Raw genomic sequence first — 22566 nt, 5'->3', positions numbered from 1 at the left:
TTTTGACAGCTCCTTTGGAAAATGAAAGGTGGAATCTGATTGGTTGCCATGGGCAACTAAGCAGTTTCTACTTGACACCAGTTTGATAAATCTCCCACTAGGTTTTTTTAATCTGGAGTGCTTCTCAAGTTGTTCAGAGCCAGATTGTGACTTAGGAGAGGACAGTGGGGGGATATTTGGATTAGTACCACTAAGGTGACATAAGTGGGACCTTTTTGCATAACTTGACAAATACCTCCATTTCACTTTTCAGTTCACACATTAAGCATGCATTAGAATAGATAGAATTCCATCCTGATAGAATGAATGACTTTTTCGATTTTTTTTTTTTTTTCCTCATCAGTTCTGATGTCAACCTATATGTACAGTGTAGTAACATATGGGTTAAATATGCCCATGTATCCCAGGGGAATCCTGTCCTATTTCATCTCCTTCCCTTGGACACAAATCCTCACTTGCCGTCTGCAGACTGATTACATTTACTGGATTTCCAGATGCCCCATGAAGATTTCACTGGTTCTGTGGTTTCCTAATGTTGGTGGTAAGGAGGCCACTATATGGTATGGGTGTTATGGGGGTAGTGGTGTCTTGCGTCCTCCAGCCCAATTCCATGGGACAGACATGCCCATTAATGTCAGAGTGGAGGATGTTGATGGAGCAATGGCATATTGAGTACTCTAGTTATATTTTGTTGTGTTTTGTCTTGTCTGTGTATTATTTGCTTTTGAGCAAGGAGAATGAGTACCTGAGGTCACATCCTTTCCACTATGTAGAAGTGCTTGGTTTCCAGCTCTGGAGCAAAGTCTTTGCTGGCTACTGAACATTGGGGCTCTCCTGTTTCAGGAAGGCAGTTAAAAATGGAGAAAAGGTATGGGGAAAATAGCACTGCCACACACTGCCGAAATACCAATACCATATAGTGGCCAAATTAACTGCTTGCTACATTTGATTAGTGTAAAGGGATTGTCTGCTTTGGATATTCCTTTTTGTGAGAAGAGAACCCTGATGATCAGAGCGTCTTTCCCAGCGCCACTACAGGGTAAATCACCCGCGATGCTAGGGGGCTTCATGCCCGTCACTGCTATTGGCTAACCCCTCCCCCGCCACCGTATGTAGCCGTGCTGGCTTCTGAAGTGACGCGGAAGCTGGGGAGCGAGGTAAGTACATTGTGTGTGAGGGGCCCGGGCATATGGGGGGGGGGGGGCATTTCAGGGGTTGGATAACCCTTTAAGGGACTGTCCATGTGCTTCCCAGACATGTTGGGTTCTCCATATCAGGAGATACTTTGCCACTCTGTGCTAAAACTTAGAGATGGTTGCTGTAGAGCGGTGGTGGCGAACCTATGGCACAGGTGCCAAAGGTGGCACTCAGAGTCCTCTCTTTGGGCACCAGCACCCTTGAAAAAGTCTTTGGTGTACCAATATGGCTTAGACTTTTCCTGCCATTAATCAGCACAGGGCACACTATGAACATCACAGGCAGCGCACTGAATGTAGGCAGGCTACTATAGCTAAATGATAAAGTACGTGGAACATATACTATATTCGACAGTAGTAATCAGGTTAAATTGCTTTGTTGGCACTTTGCGATAAATAAGTGGGTTTTTGGTTGCAGTTTTGGTTTCTCGCTCTGTAAAAAGTTTGCCATCACTGCTGTAGAGGCATCCCATCTTATAGTTCAAATAGCCTTAGGCTACAAAGCTCCTGTTTCTGGTCTGATAAAACGTAACATTTATTTCGATCAATAAAACTAATACAGAACAGGAGAAAAAGAAAAGAAAAAACACTTAATTTTAAAATTCGGAGGTGCTGTGATGATGCTCGCGGCACTAAGTCGGGAAATGATTCCCATATATATGTCCTAAATTGCTTTGGGAGAATTCCCTCTTATCGCTACTTGAGGTATAACTGCTGCCACATGCAATATCCAAGGGTATCCTCATGTATATAGCTTGGAATGATTCCCTATTTTTGCTACTATTAATGCAGCTGCTACCGCTATTGTATCCAAGTGTAGTGAGTCTGCAGTTCTCACCACTCGGACAATACATCTATCACACACCAATTTTAAAAGATCAAACTAGAGCATCCCATCTTGTTAGATAAGAATTCCCTTACAGGTTGTTAGAAATGGTGTTTTTTTTAACCAGACAACCTCCCTAAGGATGTTTGTTGGCTGCTTGACAAGCCCAATCTCAGCCAGGTTGTGCTTGGGTGATGGAGGCCCATTGCAGTTGCCCCTTTTGCCCATGCTATTATACAACGCTGAATAGCCCCTTGTGATTGAAGGAGGTTGCAAATCTGACCGATTGTGCAAGCAGTTATTTCTGTAAGCAGGCAATATAAATGACCCTAATGTGACCGTAGTTGGTCTTTCCCTGGAGTAGGCACCAAAGAGACAGAGGACACAAAAATTTATAGCGTTGTGAGAAGTGGTAATTGTCTGCCATAAAGACAGAGCTGTGCAGCTATTGGTATGGAGGAAAGCTTCTCCCCAGCACCTAGCCAGGCGGTTACAATCTTGACCTCTTCTTGTGACTTGAGCATGTATGCTTCAAGACAAGGGAGAGCTCCGCTGTGTTTTCTTGACCTGCTGACTGTCCATTCACTCTCCATCTGTTATACTTCCCTTAGAGAACAGTAGATGCCCTCCCCTTTATAAATCTTTCCTTCCAGGTGATAATTGATGCTCTCTCTCATTGAGGACAGCCTGGGTGGTTTCTTTTTCCTAAGTTCGTAGCAGAGGCAGGACAGCAATGTAGTGTTGTGCATGACATCCGGCTAGTAACTAAGCACAGCGTAATATCATATTTACTCCCATTTACAATTCCCAATATTCTGGACTATTTATTTATACTCTGCTATACAGTATGTTAATTATAGATTCTGCCTCTTAAAGGGCCCTGCCTGTATTGGATTTGAATGTGGTTGGTTGTTTTTGTTTTGTTTTTTTAGTCGACATTTCAGAGCTTGTTTTTTTTTGCACCGCTCTGTATAGATAAGCTGGTAACTACAGTAAACTGTACAGACCAAGAAGTGGCGCCTATTATTATGATTAGTAGCCAGTGCAAAAACTGTAGAATATTATGATTTTTGTTTTAAAAAAATTTCACCAAAAATTTTATCTGCCAGTTAAAACCAGATAGTAACACATCTTTTTTTCTAATCTGCTTTTATTTTCTGATTGTAGATTTTTTTTATTCTATTTCTGAACATGATTATGGGGGCGGCCATCTTGCCTGAGCCGTTCTTAACAGCATTTACACAGCATTAAGAAAATAGCTTTACTGCAGCCCCATGGTCCAGAGACACAATGGTCAGGAGAGGACCTCATTGACTTTTATGGCAGTGTTTTCTAGGCCTGTTCTGTGACCTGTGCAGAGGTGATTGTACAAGGAAGGAATAGATAAGCTCTGACAATCACCTATTGTGAATGGTGGATCCTGTCTTATCTATACACAGAGGTGATATCATTACAGGAAGGATTAGAATGATATATAACTGCAGTAAAGTGACCAAGAAGTGGCGTCAATTATTAGAACTAGTGGCCAGTGCGAAAACTGCAGGATTTTTGCTTTTAGTTTAAATATAAAAAGTGACATGGGAAATTAAAAATAACATAATCGAAAAGTATATTAAACATAAAAAAAAGATTTAAACAGCAGGTCATTTTCTGATGACACATTCCATTTAAATATAGATATTAACATGGAAAATAAAAAATAACCACCAAAAATAATTTAAAAATACCGTATTTTCCGGCGTATAAGACGACATTTTAACACTAGAAATTCTTTTGAAAAGTCGGGGGTTGTCTTATACGCCGGGTATTCTCAGATCCGATGGTATATTCTAACCCCCATGCGTTTCCATGGTGACGGGGACGCTTGCCTGGGGGTTAGAATATACCATCGGATCTGAGTTTCACGATCTCAGTGAGATTGTGAAAACTCAAATCCGATGGTATATTCTAAATAAATGTATACTCCTCTGAGCGGCGTGGCCATGTATATTTTAACCCCCAGGCAAGCGTCCCCGTCACCATGAGAACGCTTGCCTGGGGGTTAAAATATACAGGGCCACGCCGCTCAGAGGAGTATACATTTATTAACTGTAATCCGTAACTTTAACTTTAAATCAGCGCTCATCTCTTTACTAGAGTATCTTACTCTCAGCTCCGGTAACAGGCAGTGCGGGCGGCGCTCACTCACTGGCGTCACGTGCATGCTCCTCCCACTAGGCGGCACAGGCGCGAGACGTCAGTGAGTTAGCGCCGCCCGCACTGCCTGTTACCGGAGCTGAGAGTAAGATACTCTAAAGAGATGAGCGCTGATTTAAAGTTACAGATTACAGTTAATAAATGTATACTCCTCTGAGCGTCGGGGAGGGGGATCTGGGGATGGCACTGTTATGAGGAGGGATCTGTAGATGGCACTGTTATGGGGGGGGGGGATCTGTGGATGGCACTGTTATGAGGAGGGATCTGTAGATGGCACTGTTATGGGGAGGGGGATCTGTGGATGGCAGTACTGTTTAGGGGGGATCTCTGGATGGCACTGTTTAGAGGGGGATCTGTGGATGGCACTGTTTAGGGGGGGGGATCTGTGGATGGCACTGTTTAGGGGGGGATCTGTGGATGGCAGTGTTTAGGGGGGGATCTGTGGATGGCACTGTTATGGGGAGGGGAATCTGTGGATGGCACTGTTATGGGGAGGGGAATCTGTGGATGGCACTGTTATGGGGAGGGGGATCTGTGGATGGCACTGTTATGGGGAGGGGGATCTGTGGATGGCACTGTTATGGGGGCTCTGTGGATGACGCACTGTTATGGGGGCTCTGTGGATGACACACTGTTGTGGGGGGGCTCTGTGGATGACACTGTCATGGGGTGGATCTGTGGATGACACATATAGCATAAGATGCTATATAGTGTCATCCATAGATCCCCCCCAGGCAGTTTTCACAGAATCACATGGCCTTTGTCTAAGGCCTCATGCACACGACCGTTCCATTTTTTGCATGTGCCTTCCGCAATTTACGGAACGGGCTGCCCATTGTAGAAATGCCTATTATTGTCTGCAAAACGGACAAGAATAGAACATGTTATATTTTTTTTGCAGGGCCACGGAACGGAGCAACGGATGCTGGCAGTCCCACTTCTCTGGGGACCACATACTCCACCCGCAATAGTGTAGGAACTTAGCTAGCCGCCTTCTTTATGAATGCATTAATTTTGGGGCAGAGCCCTGGAGATGAGCTTTCTGCATCAGTCTCCTACCAGTAATTATACTGTAACTAGATCTGGGGAAGACTGTACAGTGTTATCTCATGTAGCTTCTCTACACACACCCTTATGGTTCTGTATTTCATGCGGGGGTTTCCCAGCTATTCCCATTCATCATGCCGCCAGTACTAGATAAGCGCCGGATGCTGTCTGTACCAGCCAGCTGCTGTTTGCTGTCATGTGGGTGGTATCCATCTTCCTCTTTTAGCAGCAAGACTTGGAGCTTATTCATGTTTAGGATGTTTGCTCACTAGTCACCGGTGTCACTGATCTTTTACATCCCCTAAACCAGTATTTTATACTATCTGCTCTGTTTAGCCTTTCTAAATACAAATTATTTTTGTAATACATTATTTTGGCTGCTTTTTCTTTTTCTTATTTCTTGCATGTGCTTACCTATTAGGCAGTATCTTAGCAAACATCTTTTCTGACTTTCATATCAGAGGTTGCAGATTATAGGATATACTAACATATCCAAGACCTACACCATACATTGCTTCTAAAGTAAACCCTGACTTGTATCTGGATAGCATTGTCTAAGCTTGAATACATAAGAAAAGGGCTCCTATAATAGAAGTGACCATCTGAATATGAACTGATGCAGTGCCTGATACCTGGCATATCCTAAAACTATCATCTTATGTAGTTATCCTTGTTCCATTAACCTATAGCACTGGGGAGGATGACTGCGGGGAATCTGATGCCCTCATAGCTGCTTTCCTCTAGTACCTACATTTTCCTTACCTATTAAAAGGAGCAGCTAATATGATTAAAGTGTATTAGGAAACTGGTTTTAATACTATTCTTTAATATGCCGCATATATTGATGGTAATTGCTGTTTTCTGCTCATTTACTGGTATAATTCTCAGTAGCTTCTCAAAGGGGTGGTCTTAGCTGTCTCTGCAGCTTCATAGAGTTGAGTGGAGCGGCAGCACTGACGAGTGTACTCTGTTCCATTCATGCGCGGGGGCGCTGAACACAGCCCATGTTCTCGTTGGAGCTCCTGCCAATCAGACACTTGTCCACTATAATATGGGGATAGTTGTTGTAATAGGACAAACCCTTTAATCATTACTTTAAATCATTTGTACACAAAAAGATTTCTTTAAATGGGCGGCCACTTTCTAGTTACATATCTGAAATGATCTAAACTGTTGTATTTTGACACAGTCAACTGTAAATCCCCCATTGCTTATCCCAGCACACCAGTTCAGGCCTCCTTCAGCCCAGGGATTAGGTATGTGGACAAGGGACAGCAGCACTGCCCCATCCATTGGACTCAAGATGGTGCAGTGGGTAAGCTACAACTGCTTACCCTTCTGCAGGCACCTGAGATTCTGCCCTCTTTGTTTGTGCATGTGCTGAACTCTTTCTGCCATCACCTGCGCAGAAAGGTAGGCAGCCATGGAAACAGTCACATCGGTAAATCATGTGCTCGCCACCATCTTGAGTCCGGGGACGTCTCTGTCAATGCATGGGCAGTGGGGGTCGTCTTCAGTTCCATCTGGGGCATGCAGTGGTGGAATTTAGAGTTGCTTGTATTAAAACAGATTTTAGAAATGTATCTAGAAAGGGGCCAACCCCTTTATGGTAAAATCTTTGGTGAAAAAGAGTAAAGATACTCTCTAATACTTATTTTTTTATCATGTACTGCTTTTTTTTCTCTGTTGCCGAAGAACGTTTAAAATTGGTATAAAGGAAAAGTGAAGCAGTATTTGTGAATCCAATCCAAAGCAAATTTTAAATATGGCTGCCCTTCCTGATGGCACTGTTGCAAAAATGACTGCCACAACAAATGAATGCCAACATGTTTGTGTTATTAATATATGCAAATGCCTCTTTTGGATGTTAGTCCGTTTTGTCACATGTATGTGGAGTGCAGAGACACCCAGATTCAGTGCAGGAACCAGCAGAAAAGCTGATTTTTAATTTGCATGTGAACGGAGAAGAAAATCAGTACAAGCCGAGTAAGGTTTTTATAATGTGGCTCAACTATTTAGGTAGAATTTGCTTCAGGCTCTTTATTCTTTGAACTGAAAAAGTTTAATACTGGATTATTTAGATCTTTGATTTTCAATCAAAATTTTTAAGGTTACTCTATGTTCAGATTGCCTGGTGTGTATTTCCCCCACTGAGAATAAGGATATTATGTTAAAAGAGAAGTCAAGGATTAGTGATTGTTGATAGTCGTCCATTCGGTAATGTAGAGGGACAGGTGCTGTTCAGATATGTCATTTTAGGGAAACTTAACCCTTGTTCTAGTTTAAGCCCCAAGGACCTTAAACGTGATGAAAAATCCACTTCAAAAAGTCTTTTCTCTTTGACAGAGCTGTCTGATAATTTGTATTATGTATGTTTACGTCTTCTGAGCAGCAGAGACATTTTCTTCGAGACCTTAAGTGTAATTCATAAAATGCGCTAACTACATACTGAAAACCACCTGTGAGAATATTTCTTCAAAAGGTTTGGGAATCCCTAAAATTCCAATTTTAAATGTTTTCTTGTTTCTCCCTGTAGAAAAAGTACGAGAAATCCAGGAAAAACTTGAAGCCTTTATCGAAGCCCTTCATCAAGAAAAGTAGCGTGAATAGGTAACAGGTCCGTCACTAATATGACCTTGTCTTGTTCCATATATATTTTTATTATAAATTGTCCCGCTTCTAATATGTATTTTAACATTTTTCAATATCTCCTCCTTTAGGTTATGAATTTGCAGAAAATAAATAAATCTTGGTGTTCAGGAATTTCCGGCATAAAGCTGCCTTCTGCGCATTGTCTCCTATATCAGACATTGCTCCAGGATGAAGAAGAAAGCCCTCGTCTTGGGTTTCTACGAAAGACTGGCTACTTGAAGACTTGTCGTGTTTATAGGAGTCTCCAGCGAAGAGATGTCTACCTGTTGCTGCTGTTTTGTGTTTGTGCTGTACCTTTATCACGTTTTTACTCGAGCAAGAAATCTGGGCATAACTCACCATTTTATCATTTGTATATAGCCTTATCTACCTTCTTTTCCTTCCACGATACAGACTGCATGTTAATGGTATCTCCGCTTTCATATGAAATGAGCTCAGCAGCATAAGTAATGCTATACTCAGAATGAATTGAAGACTAAATGTTCAAATTAACTTATTGGGTACTGAGTTGTACTCCCCTGCACTTGTTTATAGCCCAAAAAATAAAAGATTAAATGTGTTTTGGGCAAAATTTGCCGAATAACTGAACACGTAGATGTCTGTTTTCTCTTCTTCCACAGAGAACTTATGTCATTTTAGTTACCAATCATAAGTTTAATAACTTTTAAGGTTGGATTTCCATGTTCAGTTTTTTTTTTGTTTTTTTTTTACAGGTTTTGAAGCCAAAGCCAGGAATGGATTCAGAAAGAGAAAAAGGCTCAGCCTGTTTTTTATATATGTCCTCAGTTTATGATCCGTCCCCTGGCTTTGTCTTCAAAAGCTGCATTAAAAACCTGAATATGGAAACCAGAGGACCACAAGCCTTAAAGGGCTTCTGTCACCCCCCAAAACCCTTTTTTTTTTTTTTTTTTTGAGCTTGTTAAAATCCTTTTATAATGACTATTCCCTACATAGGGCTCTTACCTTTGGCTGTGGCTTCTTTTCCTTAAAAAACGATCTTTTAAAATATGCAAATCACTTCACTACCAGCAAGTAGGGCGTCTACTTGCTGGTAGCCGCCGCAAAAAAACGCCTCCTCGTCCTGTTGATTGACAGGGCCAGCGAGTGCTCTCCTCCTCCGGCTGGCCCTGTCAGCATTTCAAATCCTGCGCCTGTCTTCATTTGGCGCAGGCGCTCTGAGAGAAGGAGGCTCGCCTCCTCAGCACTCCCTCAGTGCGCCTACGCTGATGACGTCACCGAAAGAGAAGACGTCATCGGCGCAGGCGCACTGAGGGAGTGCTGAGGAGGCGAGCCTCCTTCTCTCAGAGCGCCTGCGCCAAATGAAGACAGGCGCAGGATTAGAAATGCTGACAGGGCCAGCCGGAGGAGGAGAGCACTCGCTGGCCCTGTCAATCAACAGGACGAGGAGGCGGTTTTTTGCGGCGGCTACCAGCAAGTAGACACCCTACTTGCTGGTAGTGAAGTGATTTGCATATTTTAAAAGATCGTTTTTTAAGGAAAAGAAGCCACAGCCAAAGGTAAGAGCCCTGTGTAGGGAATAGTCATTATAAAAGGATTTTAACAAGCTAAAAAAAAAAAGGGTTTTGGGGGTGACAGAAGCCCTTTAAAGGGGTATTCCAGATTTTTTATTATATATAAATTTATTTATATAATAGAAAATTATATACCGGTAATTTTCGAATATACATGCATTTAAAATTTTGCATACATACCTTTCTTAGGGCTCTTTCACACTTGCGTTCTTGTCTTCCGGCATAGAGTTCCGTCGTCGGTGCTCTATGCCGGAAGAATCCTGATCAGGATTATCCTAATGCATTCTGAATGGAGAGAAATCCGTTCAGGATGCATCAGGATGTCTTCAGTTCCGGAACGGAACGTTTTTTGGCCGGAGAAAATACCGCAGCATGCTGCGCTTTTTGCTCCGCCCAAAAATCCGGAACACTTGCCGCAAGGCCGGATCCGGAATTAATGCTCATTGAAAGGCATTGATCCGGATCCGGCCTTAAGCTAAACGTCGTTTCGGCGCATTGCCAGAGCCGACATTTAGCTTTTTCAGAGTGGTTACCATGGCTGCCGGGACGCTAAAGTCCTGGCAGCCATGGTAAAGTGTAGTGGGGAGCGGGGGAGCAGCATACTTACCGTCCGTGCGGCTCCCGGGGCGCTCCAGAGTGACGTCAGGGCGCCCCAAGCGCATGGATCATGTGATCGCATGGATCACGTCATCCATGCGCATGGGGCGCTCTGACGTCATTCTGGAGCGCCCCGGGAGCCGCACGGACTGTAAGTATATCGCTCCCCCGCTCCCTGCTCCTACTATGGCAACCAGGACTTTAATAGTGTCCTGGGTGCCATAGTAACACTGAAAGCATTTGGAAGACGGTTCCGTCTTCAAATGCTTTCAGTACACTTGCGTTTTTCCGGATCCGGAGTGTAATTCCGGCAAGTGGAGTACACGCCGGATCCGGACAACGCAAGTGTGAAAGAGGCCTTATATCAGGCAGTTGACCCATATATGCAGTAAAATGGTATAGTCCATGTATCAGTTCTATGTAATGTATCCATAGCTTAAAGGGAACCTGTCACCGGGATTTTGTGTATAGAGCTGAGGACATGGGATGCTAGATGGCCGCTATCACATCCGCAATACCCAGTCCCCATAGCTCTGTGTGCTTTTATTGTGTAAAAAAAACGATTGGATACATATGCAAATTAACCTGAGATGAATTAACCTGAGATGAGTCCTGTACCTGAGATGAGTCAGGGACAGGACTCATCTCAGGTTCATTTGCATATGTATCAAATCGTTTTTTTTACACAATAAAAGCACACAGAGCTATGGGGACTGGGTATTGCGGATGTGCTAGCGGCCATCTAGCAACCCGTTTCCTCAGCTCTATACACAAAATCCCGGTGACAGGTTCCCTTTAACTGAAACATGGCATCGGTCATGTGGCACTCTTAACATCATATAATCCCTGACATTTAGTAAGCAGTGTTACATGACATACATGTGCTGGGTCAGCGCACAAGACACATTCATGTGACAAGTAAATAAGACTAGTGCTGGAATAATAATTTTATTCTGGTCATTACAATAATTACATTAATGTGTGTATGTACATGGCCGCTTGCCTCTAGGTGATGTTTTTAAATGGCTGCCTACCTCTAGGTGATGTTGTCATGTTGTTAAGGTTTAGTGTAAAACCAACAAATACAACACACAGATCTATTTCCACACAAATATTAACGGACATAATTCAATACTGCTGCAGGTACTTGTACTGTATATACTGTACATGTTCTGCACACTGCTATTCACCTGTTGGCTACCTAGGCAGTTAACTGAAAGCCAGGTCACATGATACTTGTAAGGGTCACATGATGGCTCACGTGACTGATGCCATGTTTAGTCCTATCCAGCTCTATTTTGGATGCATTTTACTGGACTTTTTTTTTAGTGAGAGGTTACTGTATGAATATAATAAAGGTCTGCAAGCAAAAATGTTAACTAGATGTATATTAGAAAATTGTTCAACATCCTATTCTCTACATAAATAAATGTAATCATTAAAACCAGAATAACTCTTTAAAGGGGTTATCCCATCTTAGACAATGGGGGCATATCGCTATGATATGCCCCCATTGTCTGATAGGTGCGGGTCCCACCTCTGGGACCCGCACCTACAAGGAGAACGGAACGGAGAAAGTTGAGGAGGGTGCACTGTGCATGCACAGCCGCCCTCCATTCATTTCTATGGAGCCGTCGAAAATAGCCAAGCGCTGGCTCAGCTATTTCCGTCGGCCCCATAGAAATGAATGGGAGCGGTGGCCGCGCATGCGCGGTGGGCTCCCATTCACTTCAATGGGAGAGGCGGGGAGCTGCGCCTGGTGGTGGACGGACCCCGGGGTCCTCCAGCCACAACTCTCCCCGGCTTTGTTCTCCTTGTAGGTGTGGGTCCCAGAGGTGGGACCCGCACCTATCAGATAATGGGGGCATATCCTAGCGATATGTCCCCATTGTCTAAGATGGGAATACCCCTTTAAGGAGCAGCAACTCGACCATTTTGTTTTAATTTGGTCATCAGGTAAAATTACTTATACAGACTATATCATTCAGTCTGTCACAGAACCTTTCAAATGTCCTGTGATCTCATTGACAAGGGTAAAATCTAACCTGCCATCACATTTCTGTATGTCATAGTCAGACAGTCAACCATTCATTTGTGACAACTATCCTTACAATACTCTTGCACCATTAGATGAATTTCCAAAATCCTTATAATAAAAACAATCAAATCCTTCTTTTCTTTCCCAGTTTGTTACATAGTTTTGGCCGTTGGGTACAGGTGTCTGAGGAAACCACTCTTGACTACTATAACAATTTCTTTGTTATTATCATTAAACACTTTTTTATGTTTTTGCACTTAATACTTTCTTAAAAATTTTTTTTACAGGTTCACTTGACACATTTGAATGGAATTTTTACATTAATTTAAACATTCGCAACACTTTTTAAACATATGGACATATACAATATGTGTCTTAGGGTACTTTCACACTAGTGTGTTTTTTTTTTCCGGCATAGAGTTCCATCACAGGGGCTCTATACCGGAAAAGAACTGATCAGTTTTATCCCCATGCATTCTGAATGGAGAGTAATCCGTTCAGGATGCATCAGGATGTCTTCAGTTCAGTCCTATAGGAATGTATTAGTGCCGGATCCGGCATTCAGAATGCCGGATCCGTCCTTCCGGTCTGCGCATGTGCAGACTGAAGAAAAGGTAAAAAAAAAAAAATGCCGGATGACACCGGAAAGACGGATCCGGCATTTCAATGCATTTTTTCGACTGATCAGGCATTTTTAAGACTGATAAGGATCCTGATTAGTCTTACTAATGCCATCAGTTGGCATACGTTTTGCCTGATCCGGCAGGCAGTTCCGGCGACAGAACTGCTTGCCGGATCTCTCTGCCGCAAGTGTGAAAGTACCCTTAAAAAAACTGTGGCTCTTTTTTAAATGGGGTATCAGAGGTAATATTTGTAATACTGGGTTACCTTTTTTAATTTTGGCTTACCTGCATTTGCTTAAGTACAGGTGGATTATCTTACAGAGCAGAATTGCCTGTGACTGACTACAGCACTTCCACAACCATCACAAAATGTCGTATTACCCAGCACATCTCTGTAGATTGAAGTATGGTCATTTCCCCATTTAATTTTAACTACTTTTGCAAAAATCTAATTAATAAGGCAGTTTGACTGCCACACAACTTGCAGTACCAGTCTGAGCCGAAGATGTAAATACTGTCAGAATATAGTGACTAGAAAGCAGGTTGCCTTTGAGCACACAGAGTGCATTATTAAGCAGATTTCAAAAAATAAAAAGTACTTTACTTTCATAAAATAGTGCCACTTATATAGTGCAATATTTACCATTTGCAGGCATCAGTGGCGCTGCTAACAAGCTTCTCCTGGATATCTACTCCATGAAGTTCTCTCCTATGTGCAGAAGTCAGAAAGCCAGATGTATCTTCTAGAACCCTACTGTTTTTCACTGGTTTAAAAAAAAAAAAATAGAAAATCTGTTAAAAAAAGGATGCACAAAATCACATCCCCAGAAATATTTGGCAACTTCTTAACAAACAGTCTTACTAAAATAGTATTAATAAGGGAGCTTTTTGTTTCTGTCACAAATATTGTGATAATGTGGTAATTGAATCCCTGTGTAAGATGCTTTCTGAGGATTTTACACTATCACTAAATACTATAACTGGTCCGATGACATGGTGTCTGGTCGGAGACTAGAACTTGCCAGAGTTTCACAGTTGTTTCCTGGATGAAATAAATGTTGTAATGAAATTTTGTGAGAAACATGACAGCTGTATACAGCATGATGTGTTAGAAGAACCCCCAGATATTTATTAAATGCTATTGTAATTTGTCAGAAAGCAATTAAAAACTTTGACAATGTATTATGACTTATTATAGTTTTTTCTATGTTCAGTGTAGGATGTCTGGTAAGTTGTCCGAATTAAGTTAAATATACCGGTGTGTGTGTGTGTGTATATGTATATATATATATATATGTGTATATATATATATACAGTGGGGGAAATAATTATTTGACCCCTCACTGATTTTGTAAGTTTGTCCAATGACAAAGAAATGAAAAGTCTCAGAACAGTATCATTTCAATGGTAGGTTTATTGTAACAGTGGCAGATAGCACATCAAAAGGAAAATCGAAAAAATAACTTTAAATAAAAGATAGCAACTGATTTGCATTTCATTGAGTGAAATAAGTATTTGAACCCTCTAACAAAAAAAGACTTAATACTTGGTGGAAAAACCCTTGTTTGCAAGCACAGAGGTCAAACGTTTCTTGTAATTGATGACCAAGTTTGCGCACATTTTAGGAGGAATGTTGGTCCACTCCTCTTTGCAGATCATCTCTAAATCCCTAAGGTTTCGAGGCTGTCTCTGTGCAACTCTGAGCTTGAGCTCCCTCCATAGGTTTTCGATTGGATTAAGGTCCGGAGACTGACTAGGCCACTCCATGACCTTAATGTGCTTCTTCTTGAGCCACTCCTTTGTTGCCTTTGCTGTATGTTTTGGGTCATTGTCGTGCTGGAACACCCATCCACGACCCATTTTCAGTTTCCTGGCAGAGGGAAGGAGGTTGTCGCTCAGGATTTCACGATACATGGCTCCGTCCATTTTCCCGTTTATGCGAATAAGTTGTCCTGTGCCCTTAGCAGAAAAACACCCCCAAAGCAAAATGTTTCCACCCCCATGCTTGACGGTGGGGACGGTGTTTTGGGGGTCATAGGCAGCATTTTTCTTCCTCCAAACACAGCGAGTTGAGTTAATGCCAAAGAGCTCTATTTTGGTCTCATCAGACCACAGCACCTTCTCCCAGTCACTCTCTGAATCATTCAGGTGTTCAGTGGCAAACTTCAGACGGGCCTGCACATGTGCCTTCCTGAGCAGTGGGACCTTGCGAGCCCTGCAGGATTTTAATCCATTGCGGTGTAATGTGTTTCCAATGGTTTTCTTGGTGACTGTGGTCCCTGCTAATTTGAGGTCATTAACTAACTCCTCCCGTGTAGTTCTAGGATGCTTTTTCACCTTTCTCAGAACCATTGACACCCCACGAGGTGAGATCTTGCGTGGAGCCCCAGAGCGAGGTCGATTGATGTTCATTTTGTGCTCCTTCCATTTTCGAACAATCGCACCAACAGTTGTCACCTTCTCTCCCAGCTTCTTGCTAATGGTTTTGTAGCCCATTCCAGCCTTGTGCAGGTCTACAATTTTGTCTCTGACATCCTTGGACAGCTCTTTGGTCTTTCCCATGTTGGAGAGTTTGGAGTCTGCTTGATTGATTGATTCTGTGGACAGGTGTCTTTTATACAGGTGACTAGTTAAGACAGGTGTCCTTAATGAGGGTGACTAATTGAGTAGAAGTGTCTAACCACTCTGTGGGAGCCAGAACTCTTAATGGTTGGTAGGGGTTCAAATACTTATTTCACTCAATGAAATGCAAATCAGTTGCTATCTTTTATTTAAAGTTATTTTTTCGATTTTCTTTTGATGTGCTATCTGCCACTGTTACAATAAACCTACCATTGAAATGATACTGTTCTGAGACTTTTCATTTCTTTGTCATTGGACAAACTTACAAAATCAGTGAGGGGTCAAATAATTATTTCCCCCACTGTATATATATATATATATATATATATATATATATATACAAAGGAAAAATGCCGGCACTGGCTGTAAATAAATAAAAAATAGGGTGCACGATCCTAGGGTATAGACCTCTCACCCCACAAATAGAATCCAGAAAAAGGACGGCACTCCAGTAAGGTGAAAAAAAATTGATGATACCTTTATTCAACCATCCGGTGCAACGTTTCGGCTCTAAATGAGCAAATCTCTGCTTGAAAAAGGCTCATTTAGAGCCGAAACGTTGCACCGGATGGTTGAATAAAGGTATCATCAATTTTTTTTCACCTTACTGGAGTGCCGTCCTTTTTCTAGATTCTATATATATACACTGCTCAAAAAAATAAAGGGAACACTTAAACAACACAATGTAACTCCAAGTCAATCACACTTCTGTGAAATCAAACTGTCCACTTAGGAAGCAACACTGAGTGACAATCAATTTCACATGCTGTTGTGCAAATGGGATAGACAACAGGTGGAAATTATAGGCAATTAGCAAGACACCCCCAATAAAGGAGTGGTTCTGCAGGTGGTAACCACAGACCACTTCTCAGTTCCTATGCTTCCTGGCTGATGTTTTGGTCACTTTTGAATGCTGCCGGTGCTTTCACTCTAGTGGTAGCATGAGACGGAGTCTACAACCCACACAAGTGGCTCAGGTAGTGCAGCTTATCCAGGATGGCACATCAATGCGAGCTGTGGCAAGAAGGTTTGCTGTGTCTGTCAGCGTAGTGTCCAGAGCATGGAGGCGCTACCAGGAGAAAGGCCAGTACATCAGGAGACGTGGAGGAGGCCGTAGGAGGGCAACAAACCAGCAGCAGGACCGCTACCTCCGCCTTTGTGCAAGGAGGAGCACTGCCAGAGCCTTGCAAAATGACCTCCAGCAGGCCACAAATGTGTCTGCTCAAACGGTCAGAAACAGACTCCATGAGGGTGATATGAGGGCCCGACGTCCACAGGTGGGGGTTGTGCTTACAGCCCAACACCGTGCAGGACGTTTGGCATTTGCCAGAGAACACCAAGATTGGCAAATTCGCCACTGGCGCCCTGTGCTCTTCACAGATGAAAGCAGGTTCACACTGAGCAGACGTGACAGAGTCTGGAGACGCCGTGGAGAACGTTCTGCTGCCTGCAACATCCTCCAGCATGACCGGTTTGGCATTGGGTCAGTAATGGTGTGGGGTGGCATTTCTTTGGAGGGCCGCACAGCCCTCCATGTGCTCGCCAGAGGTAGCCTGACTGCCATTAGGTACTGAGATGAGATCCTCAGACCCCTTGTGAGACCATAGGCTGGTGCGGTTGGCCCTGGGTTCCTCCTAATGCAAGACAATGCTAGACCTCATGTGGCTGGAGTGTGTCAGCAGTTCCTGCAAGACGAAGGCATTGATGCTATGGACTGGCCCGCCCGTTCCCCAGACATGAATCCAATTGAGCACATCTGGGACATCATGTCTCGCTCTATCCACTAATGTTACGTTGCACCACAGACTGTCCAGGAGTTGGCAGATGCTTTAGTCCAGGTCTGGGAGGAGATCCCTCAGGAGACCGTCCGCCACCTCATCAGGAGCATGCACAGGCGTTGTAGGGAGGTCATACAGGCATGTGGAGGCCACACACACTACTGAGCCTCATTTTGACTTGTTTTAAGGACATTACACCAAAGTTGGATCAGCCTGTAGTGTGTTTTTCCACTTTAATTTTGAGTGTGACTCCAAATCCAGACCTCCATGGGTTAAAAAATTTGATTTCCATTTTTTTATTTTTGTGTGATTTTGTTGTCAGCACATTCAACTATGTAAAGAACAAAGTATTTCAGAAAAATATTTCATTAATTCAGATCTAGGATGTGTTATTTTTGTGTTCCCTTTATTTTTTTGAGCAGTGTATAATACAGTACTCCTGGGATAAAAAAGTGAAAATATTTGATATTTATTCAACACATGTTGATACAGGCAACATTTCAGCTCTCTCACAGAGCCATTATCAAGCCAAGTGTTTGGACCCCAGGACCAAGGGGATAACGCTGGCACCTGAACTGCTTGAAGCTATGAGTGCTGCCCTGTGATTTTCTGGATATATATATATATATATTCAGGGCAGCAGACCTGGTAGAGAAACTTGTAACGATGGGTGCCAGCGGTGTTGCACTTTACTGTAGTGACGAACAATAAGTAAGAATAAATACACCGCAGCACTTCCAATAGGTGAAAAGTAGTGGGATCCTTTATTCCCCCCTGCAACTATAATTTTTTTAATTTTTTTTTATAGAAAAGTATGATTATTCTTCTATGCAGAGATGTGGATTGGCATTGCTCAATATCCATCAAGCTGCTTTCGTCTTGGCTGCTGCTAGTACTCTGCCTCAGGCTGTGAGCCGAATCAGAGGTTTTTGAGCGGTTGGGGGACAATTAGGAGCTCCCCACAGACGTTGGTGTCGGCCGACAGTAAACTAATGTGTATGGGGGCCTTAAATGGAACCTGTCACCTGGATTTTGGGTATAGAGCTGAGGACATGGGTTGCTAGATGGCCACTAGCACATCCGCAATGTCCAGTCCCCATAGCTCTGTGTGCTTTTATTGTGTAAAAAATATGATTTGATACATATGCAAATGAGTCAGAGCTTGAAACTATGACTCTTCTCCGGTCACACAAGTAAGATATGACACTCTTATGTTTGCATAAAAGGCAGGAACTACAAAAATGCTAAATACTTATTGAATTAGTCTGCAAATTAAATTAGAAGTGTAATTTATATGTTTAGGGTAACACAATGAACATTTAGAAACGCTCAGTGAGGGTAGCATAGTAGAGGTGACAGGTTCCCTTTAAAGGGGTTGTCTCACTTCAGTAAATGGCATTTATCATGTAGAGAAAGTGAATACAAGGCACTTACTAATGTATTGGGATTGCCTCTTGCCTCCATATTGCCTTTGCTGGCTGGTATCATTTTCCCATCACATTATACACTGCTCATATTCAGGGGTTACCGCTGCAGCGCAGATATGAGGTGGCTGGGACAGGAGCTGCTGCGCATGCGTGCCTACTCGCACTCCCGCAGTATTGGCTACCAGAGAGGCCGGTGCTTTTTCCTATAGTGTGCAAGCTTGGCCACCACGGCTGGATTGCAAGGTGGTCATAACCATGGATACAAGCAGTGTATAGTATGATGGAAAAAGGAATCAATCCAGCAAAGGAGGCAATATGGACAATCACAATATATTAGTAAGTGCCTTGAATTAACTTTATCTACATGATAAATGTCATTTGCTGAAGTGAGACAACTCTATTAAAGGGGTTGTGAAACTGAAACTGTAAAGGGAAGATTACTTACCTGCTTCCCAGCACTGGCTCCCAACTCCTTCACCTCTAGGCCTGTGATGCTCCGCTGGGCTCCCTCAATGTAAACATCCGTTTTGACATTGCTGCAGTCAATCACTGGCCGCGAGGTAACCAGCTCCCCTTACGTCATGACTAGTGGTCACATGACGCAAGGGATATGGTCTCTACGGCAATGTCAGACCAGTAAGCAATCTTTCCTTTACAGCTCCACTTAAGGTTGCCCCCCCCTTCATTCTTGCACAACCCCTTTAAAGGCAAGTTCAGGCATCCAGCGGCAAAAAAAAAATCTGCAGACCTATTGAAGCTAAATATCACTTAACCCCTTAAGGACCCTGGGATTTTCCATTTTTGCGTTTTCGTTTTTCACTCCCCGCCTTCCCATAGTCCTAACTTTTTTATTTTTATATTTACATAGCCTCATGAGGGCTTATATTTTTGCGGGACAAGTTGTACTTTCTAATGGCACCATTTACGGTTGCATACCATGTAGCAGGAAGCGGGGGAAAAAATCCAAATGGGGTAGATTTGGGGGAAAAAAACGCAATTCTGATAAAGGTTTTTATTTTATTTTTTTACACTGTATACTATGTGGTATAATTGACCTGTTATCTTCATTCTCCAGGTCAGTACAGTTACAATGATACCACACTTGTATAATTTTTCTTGCGTTTTAATACAGAGTTTTTTTTTAAAAACCTTTGAGGTAAAAAAAAATGTTTTTATAACCATATTCTGTCCCCTATAACTTTTTTGTAGTTATGTGTACGGGGCTGTGTGAGGGCTCATTTTTTGCGGAATGATCTGTTCTTTTCAGTGATACCAATTTGAAGTGGCTGATTGCATACATATGTGCCGCGGGTTTCTGCTATTTAAAATAGCAGAAACACGGCGGCTATGATGCCCGCTGCACGTGCGAGCGGGCGCCATGTTTGGGGATCGGACTTGTACGGCGGAGGTCCTTAAAGGGTTAAAGAGACCCTGGCTTGCGATGTAAATCATGCCAGACAGTCTCAAAAAGTAGCTTCTGTTGTCATATTCTAAAGAGATTGTTTCACATCTGTATTTCAATTATTGAAATCTATTACTTTGGAAAGGTTTTTAAAGCTACTGCTAAGGCTCTGGGAATCCAGTGATCCACAATGGTGAACCTTCCCAGGTCTGGCTGTCCTACCAAACTTTCTCCAAGAGCACAAAATAACCCAGATGTACATCTAAAGAACTGCAGGCCTCACTTGCATCTGCTAAAGTCCATATTCATTTTTGCACAATAAGAAAGATCCTGGGCAAAGATGGCATCCATGGAAGAGTTAACCAGAAAGAACACAAATGCTCGTCATGCGTTTGCCAAGAATCATCTAGATTAGGGGTACTCAAGTACTTTTTGTAAAGGTCCACATACCTGAGTCTGCTGTAGGATGAAGGTCCGAGCTGCAAAACGAAAAAATATAGGACAACACCATTGGCGTGTAGCACTACATTATTTATTTATTTATTTTTAACAATAATCCACACCTCCAAGATCACCGAATCTCCTTTCTGCCGACCAAACAGTAAGAATGTCCTTTCAGTGCCCCCTAACAATAATAATGCCCCTCAGACAGTATGATATCCCTTTAGTGCTCCACATAGTATGATCCCCCTAATAGCAGGGTGATCCCTTGGTGCCCCCACACATTATGATGCTCCTTAGTGCCCCTGACACATTGCGATTCCTCCTTAGTTCCTCCCCACAGAGTATGAATACCCTAAGTGCTCACGAACAGTAGTAATGCCCTCTCTGTGCCCCATTCACATTAGTAATGCCCTATCTGTGCCCCTTCACAGTTTAATGCCCTCTTTGTGCCTCCTTCACAGTAATAATCCCCATTGTGCCCCTTCACAGTAATAATCCCCATTGTGCCCCTAAATAGTAGCAATGCCCATTGTGCCCCCTTAATAGTAATAATGCCCATTGTGCCCCCTTAATAGTACTAATGCCCATTTTGCCCCTTCACAGTAATAATGCCCATTGTGCCCCCTTCACAGTAATAATACCCTCTGTGCCCCCTGCATAGTAGAAATGCCCATTGTACCCCCTGCATAGTAGAAATGCCCATTGTGCCCCCTTCACATTTGCAATGCCCATTGTGCCCCCTTCACATCTGCAATGCCCATTGTGCCCCCTCCAGAGTAGAAATGCCCATTGTGCCCCCTTCACATTTGCAATGTCCATTGTGCCCCCTCCAGAGTGGAAATGTCCAGTGTGCCCCCTCTGTGTTTAAAAAAGAAAAACAGTACCTGCTCACCTTGTCCCGTTCCTGAAGCTCACAGTTCTCTCTCCCTCAGACACAGATCGCTCTGCAGCACTGTGTGAGCGGAGCTTATGCAGATTTCCGGGCTGTAGGCTCTGCCCACACAGGTCGGCAGCGCGATCTGTGCCTGCTGGCTGAATGGTGGAACCATTCTGTGCGCCCAGGAGCTGAGCGGTGAGTGACAGGACCGTAGCGCTCCAGCAATGAGCGCTTCCATCTGTATTGATGGAAGCGCTCATTGCTGCTGGACTCTGGCACCCCCTGAGAGCCGGCACCCGGGGCAAACCGCCCCAGGAGTCCAGACAGCTGGCAACCACGGTCCGCCAGTTGAGTACCACTGACCTAGATGAACCCCAAGACTTTTGGGATAATATGCTCTGGACTGATAAGTTAAAGGGAATCTGTCACCATGTTTTTGGTCTTTTATCTGCAATAATACGTGAGTATAACTTAAGATAAGGAGTCTAGATCAGTATTTTTTTTTCTTTTCCTACTTCTACCGTTCGCCCATTGTCAGCACTGAAATACAGTCTGGACTGCTGTGCTAATATAATAGAGAGGACTCCTGTGCACATGCGCAGCAGTCCTGACTATGTATTTCAGTACAGAATTAAACACTAACTTCCAGAAGTGTTATTACATGGAGAATGAAAGTAGTTACTAAAACAGACATAACAGGAGAGGTGACAGCACCTATTTAAATGGGCAGTCCATGCTGGAAAACCCTTTAATGTAAAACAATTCTGAAAATATGATTTGTCCAAAAGTCCTCCACAGCAAATATTAAAATTAGTAGAATTATCTGAAATATTTAAATGTGCAAATTGGCAAAAATAGAAAAAAAAGTTGGATTAAGGGCAAATACTTTTTCATAGCAATGTATAGAGGTGAAAATCACACTTGCAGCAAAATCTGCATGTACATTAACCCCTTCTACCCCAGGCCAGTTTTCATCATCCCTGACCAGGCCATTTTTTGCAAATCTGACGTGTTGCTTTTACTTATCCAAGCCATTCTGAGATAGTTTTCTCCTGACACATTGTACTTCATGACCGTAGTAAATTTGTGTCTATATATTTCACCTTTATTTTTTTTTATAAAAATCCAAGATTTACCAAAAATTTGGAAAAATTCATAATTTTCTAAATTTCCGTTTCTCTGCTGTTAAGACAGATACCTTAGTTATAAAATACTTATTACTTTACATTTCCCTTATGTTTATTTAATGTCGGCACAATTTTGTAAATGTCATTTTTTTGGATGTTAGATGGAGTACAATTTTAGATGC

General features: G+C 42.8%; 1 protein-coding gene across 4 annotated transcripts in view; it reads left to right on the top strand.

Annotated features, from left to right (window-relative positions):
• OPA1 (OPA1 mitochondrial dynamin like GTPase) overlaps positions 1-8505 on the top strand; it is a 126103-nt gene extending 117598 nt beyond the window's left edge. For all 4 annotated transcript variants that reach the window (XM_040428342.1, XM_040428340.1, XM_040428341.1 and 1 more), the window contains 2 exons: positions 7802-7882; positions 7986-8505. In XM_040428342.1, the coding sequence (XP_040284276.1) occupies positions 7802-7866 (65 nt within the window). In that variant the 3' untranslated portion in view covers positions 7867-7882; positions 7986-8505. The remainder of the gene's footprint in view (positions 1-7801; positions 7883-7985) is intronic.
• Positions 8506-22566: the final 14061 nt, after the last annotated feature.

This window comes from Bufo bufo, chromosome 4 (assembly GCF_905171765.1).
Source record: "Bufo bufo chromosome 4, aBufBuf1.1, whole genome shotgun sequence".
NCBI classification, from domain to species: domain Eukaryota; kingdom Metazoa; phylum Chordata; class Amphibia; order Anura; family Bufonidae; genus Bufo; species Bufo bufo.
This window is presented reverse-complemented; position numbering and strand designations above follow the sequence as displayed.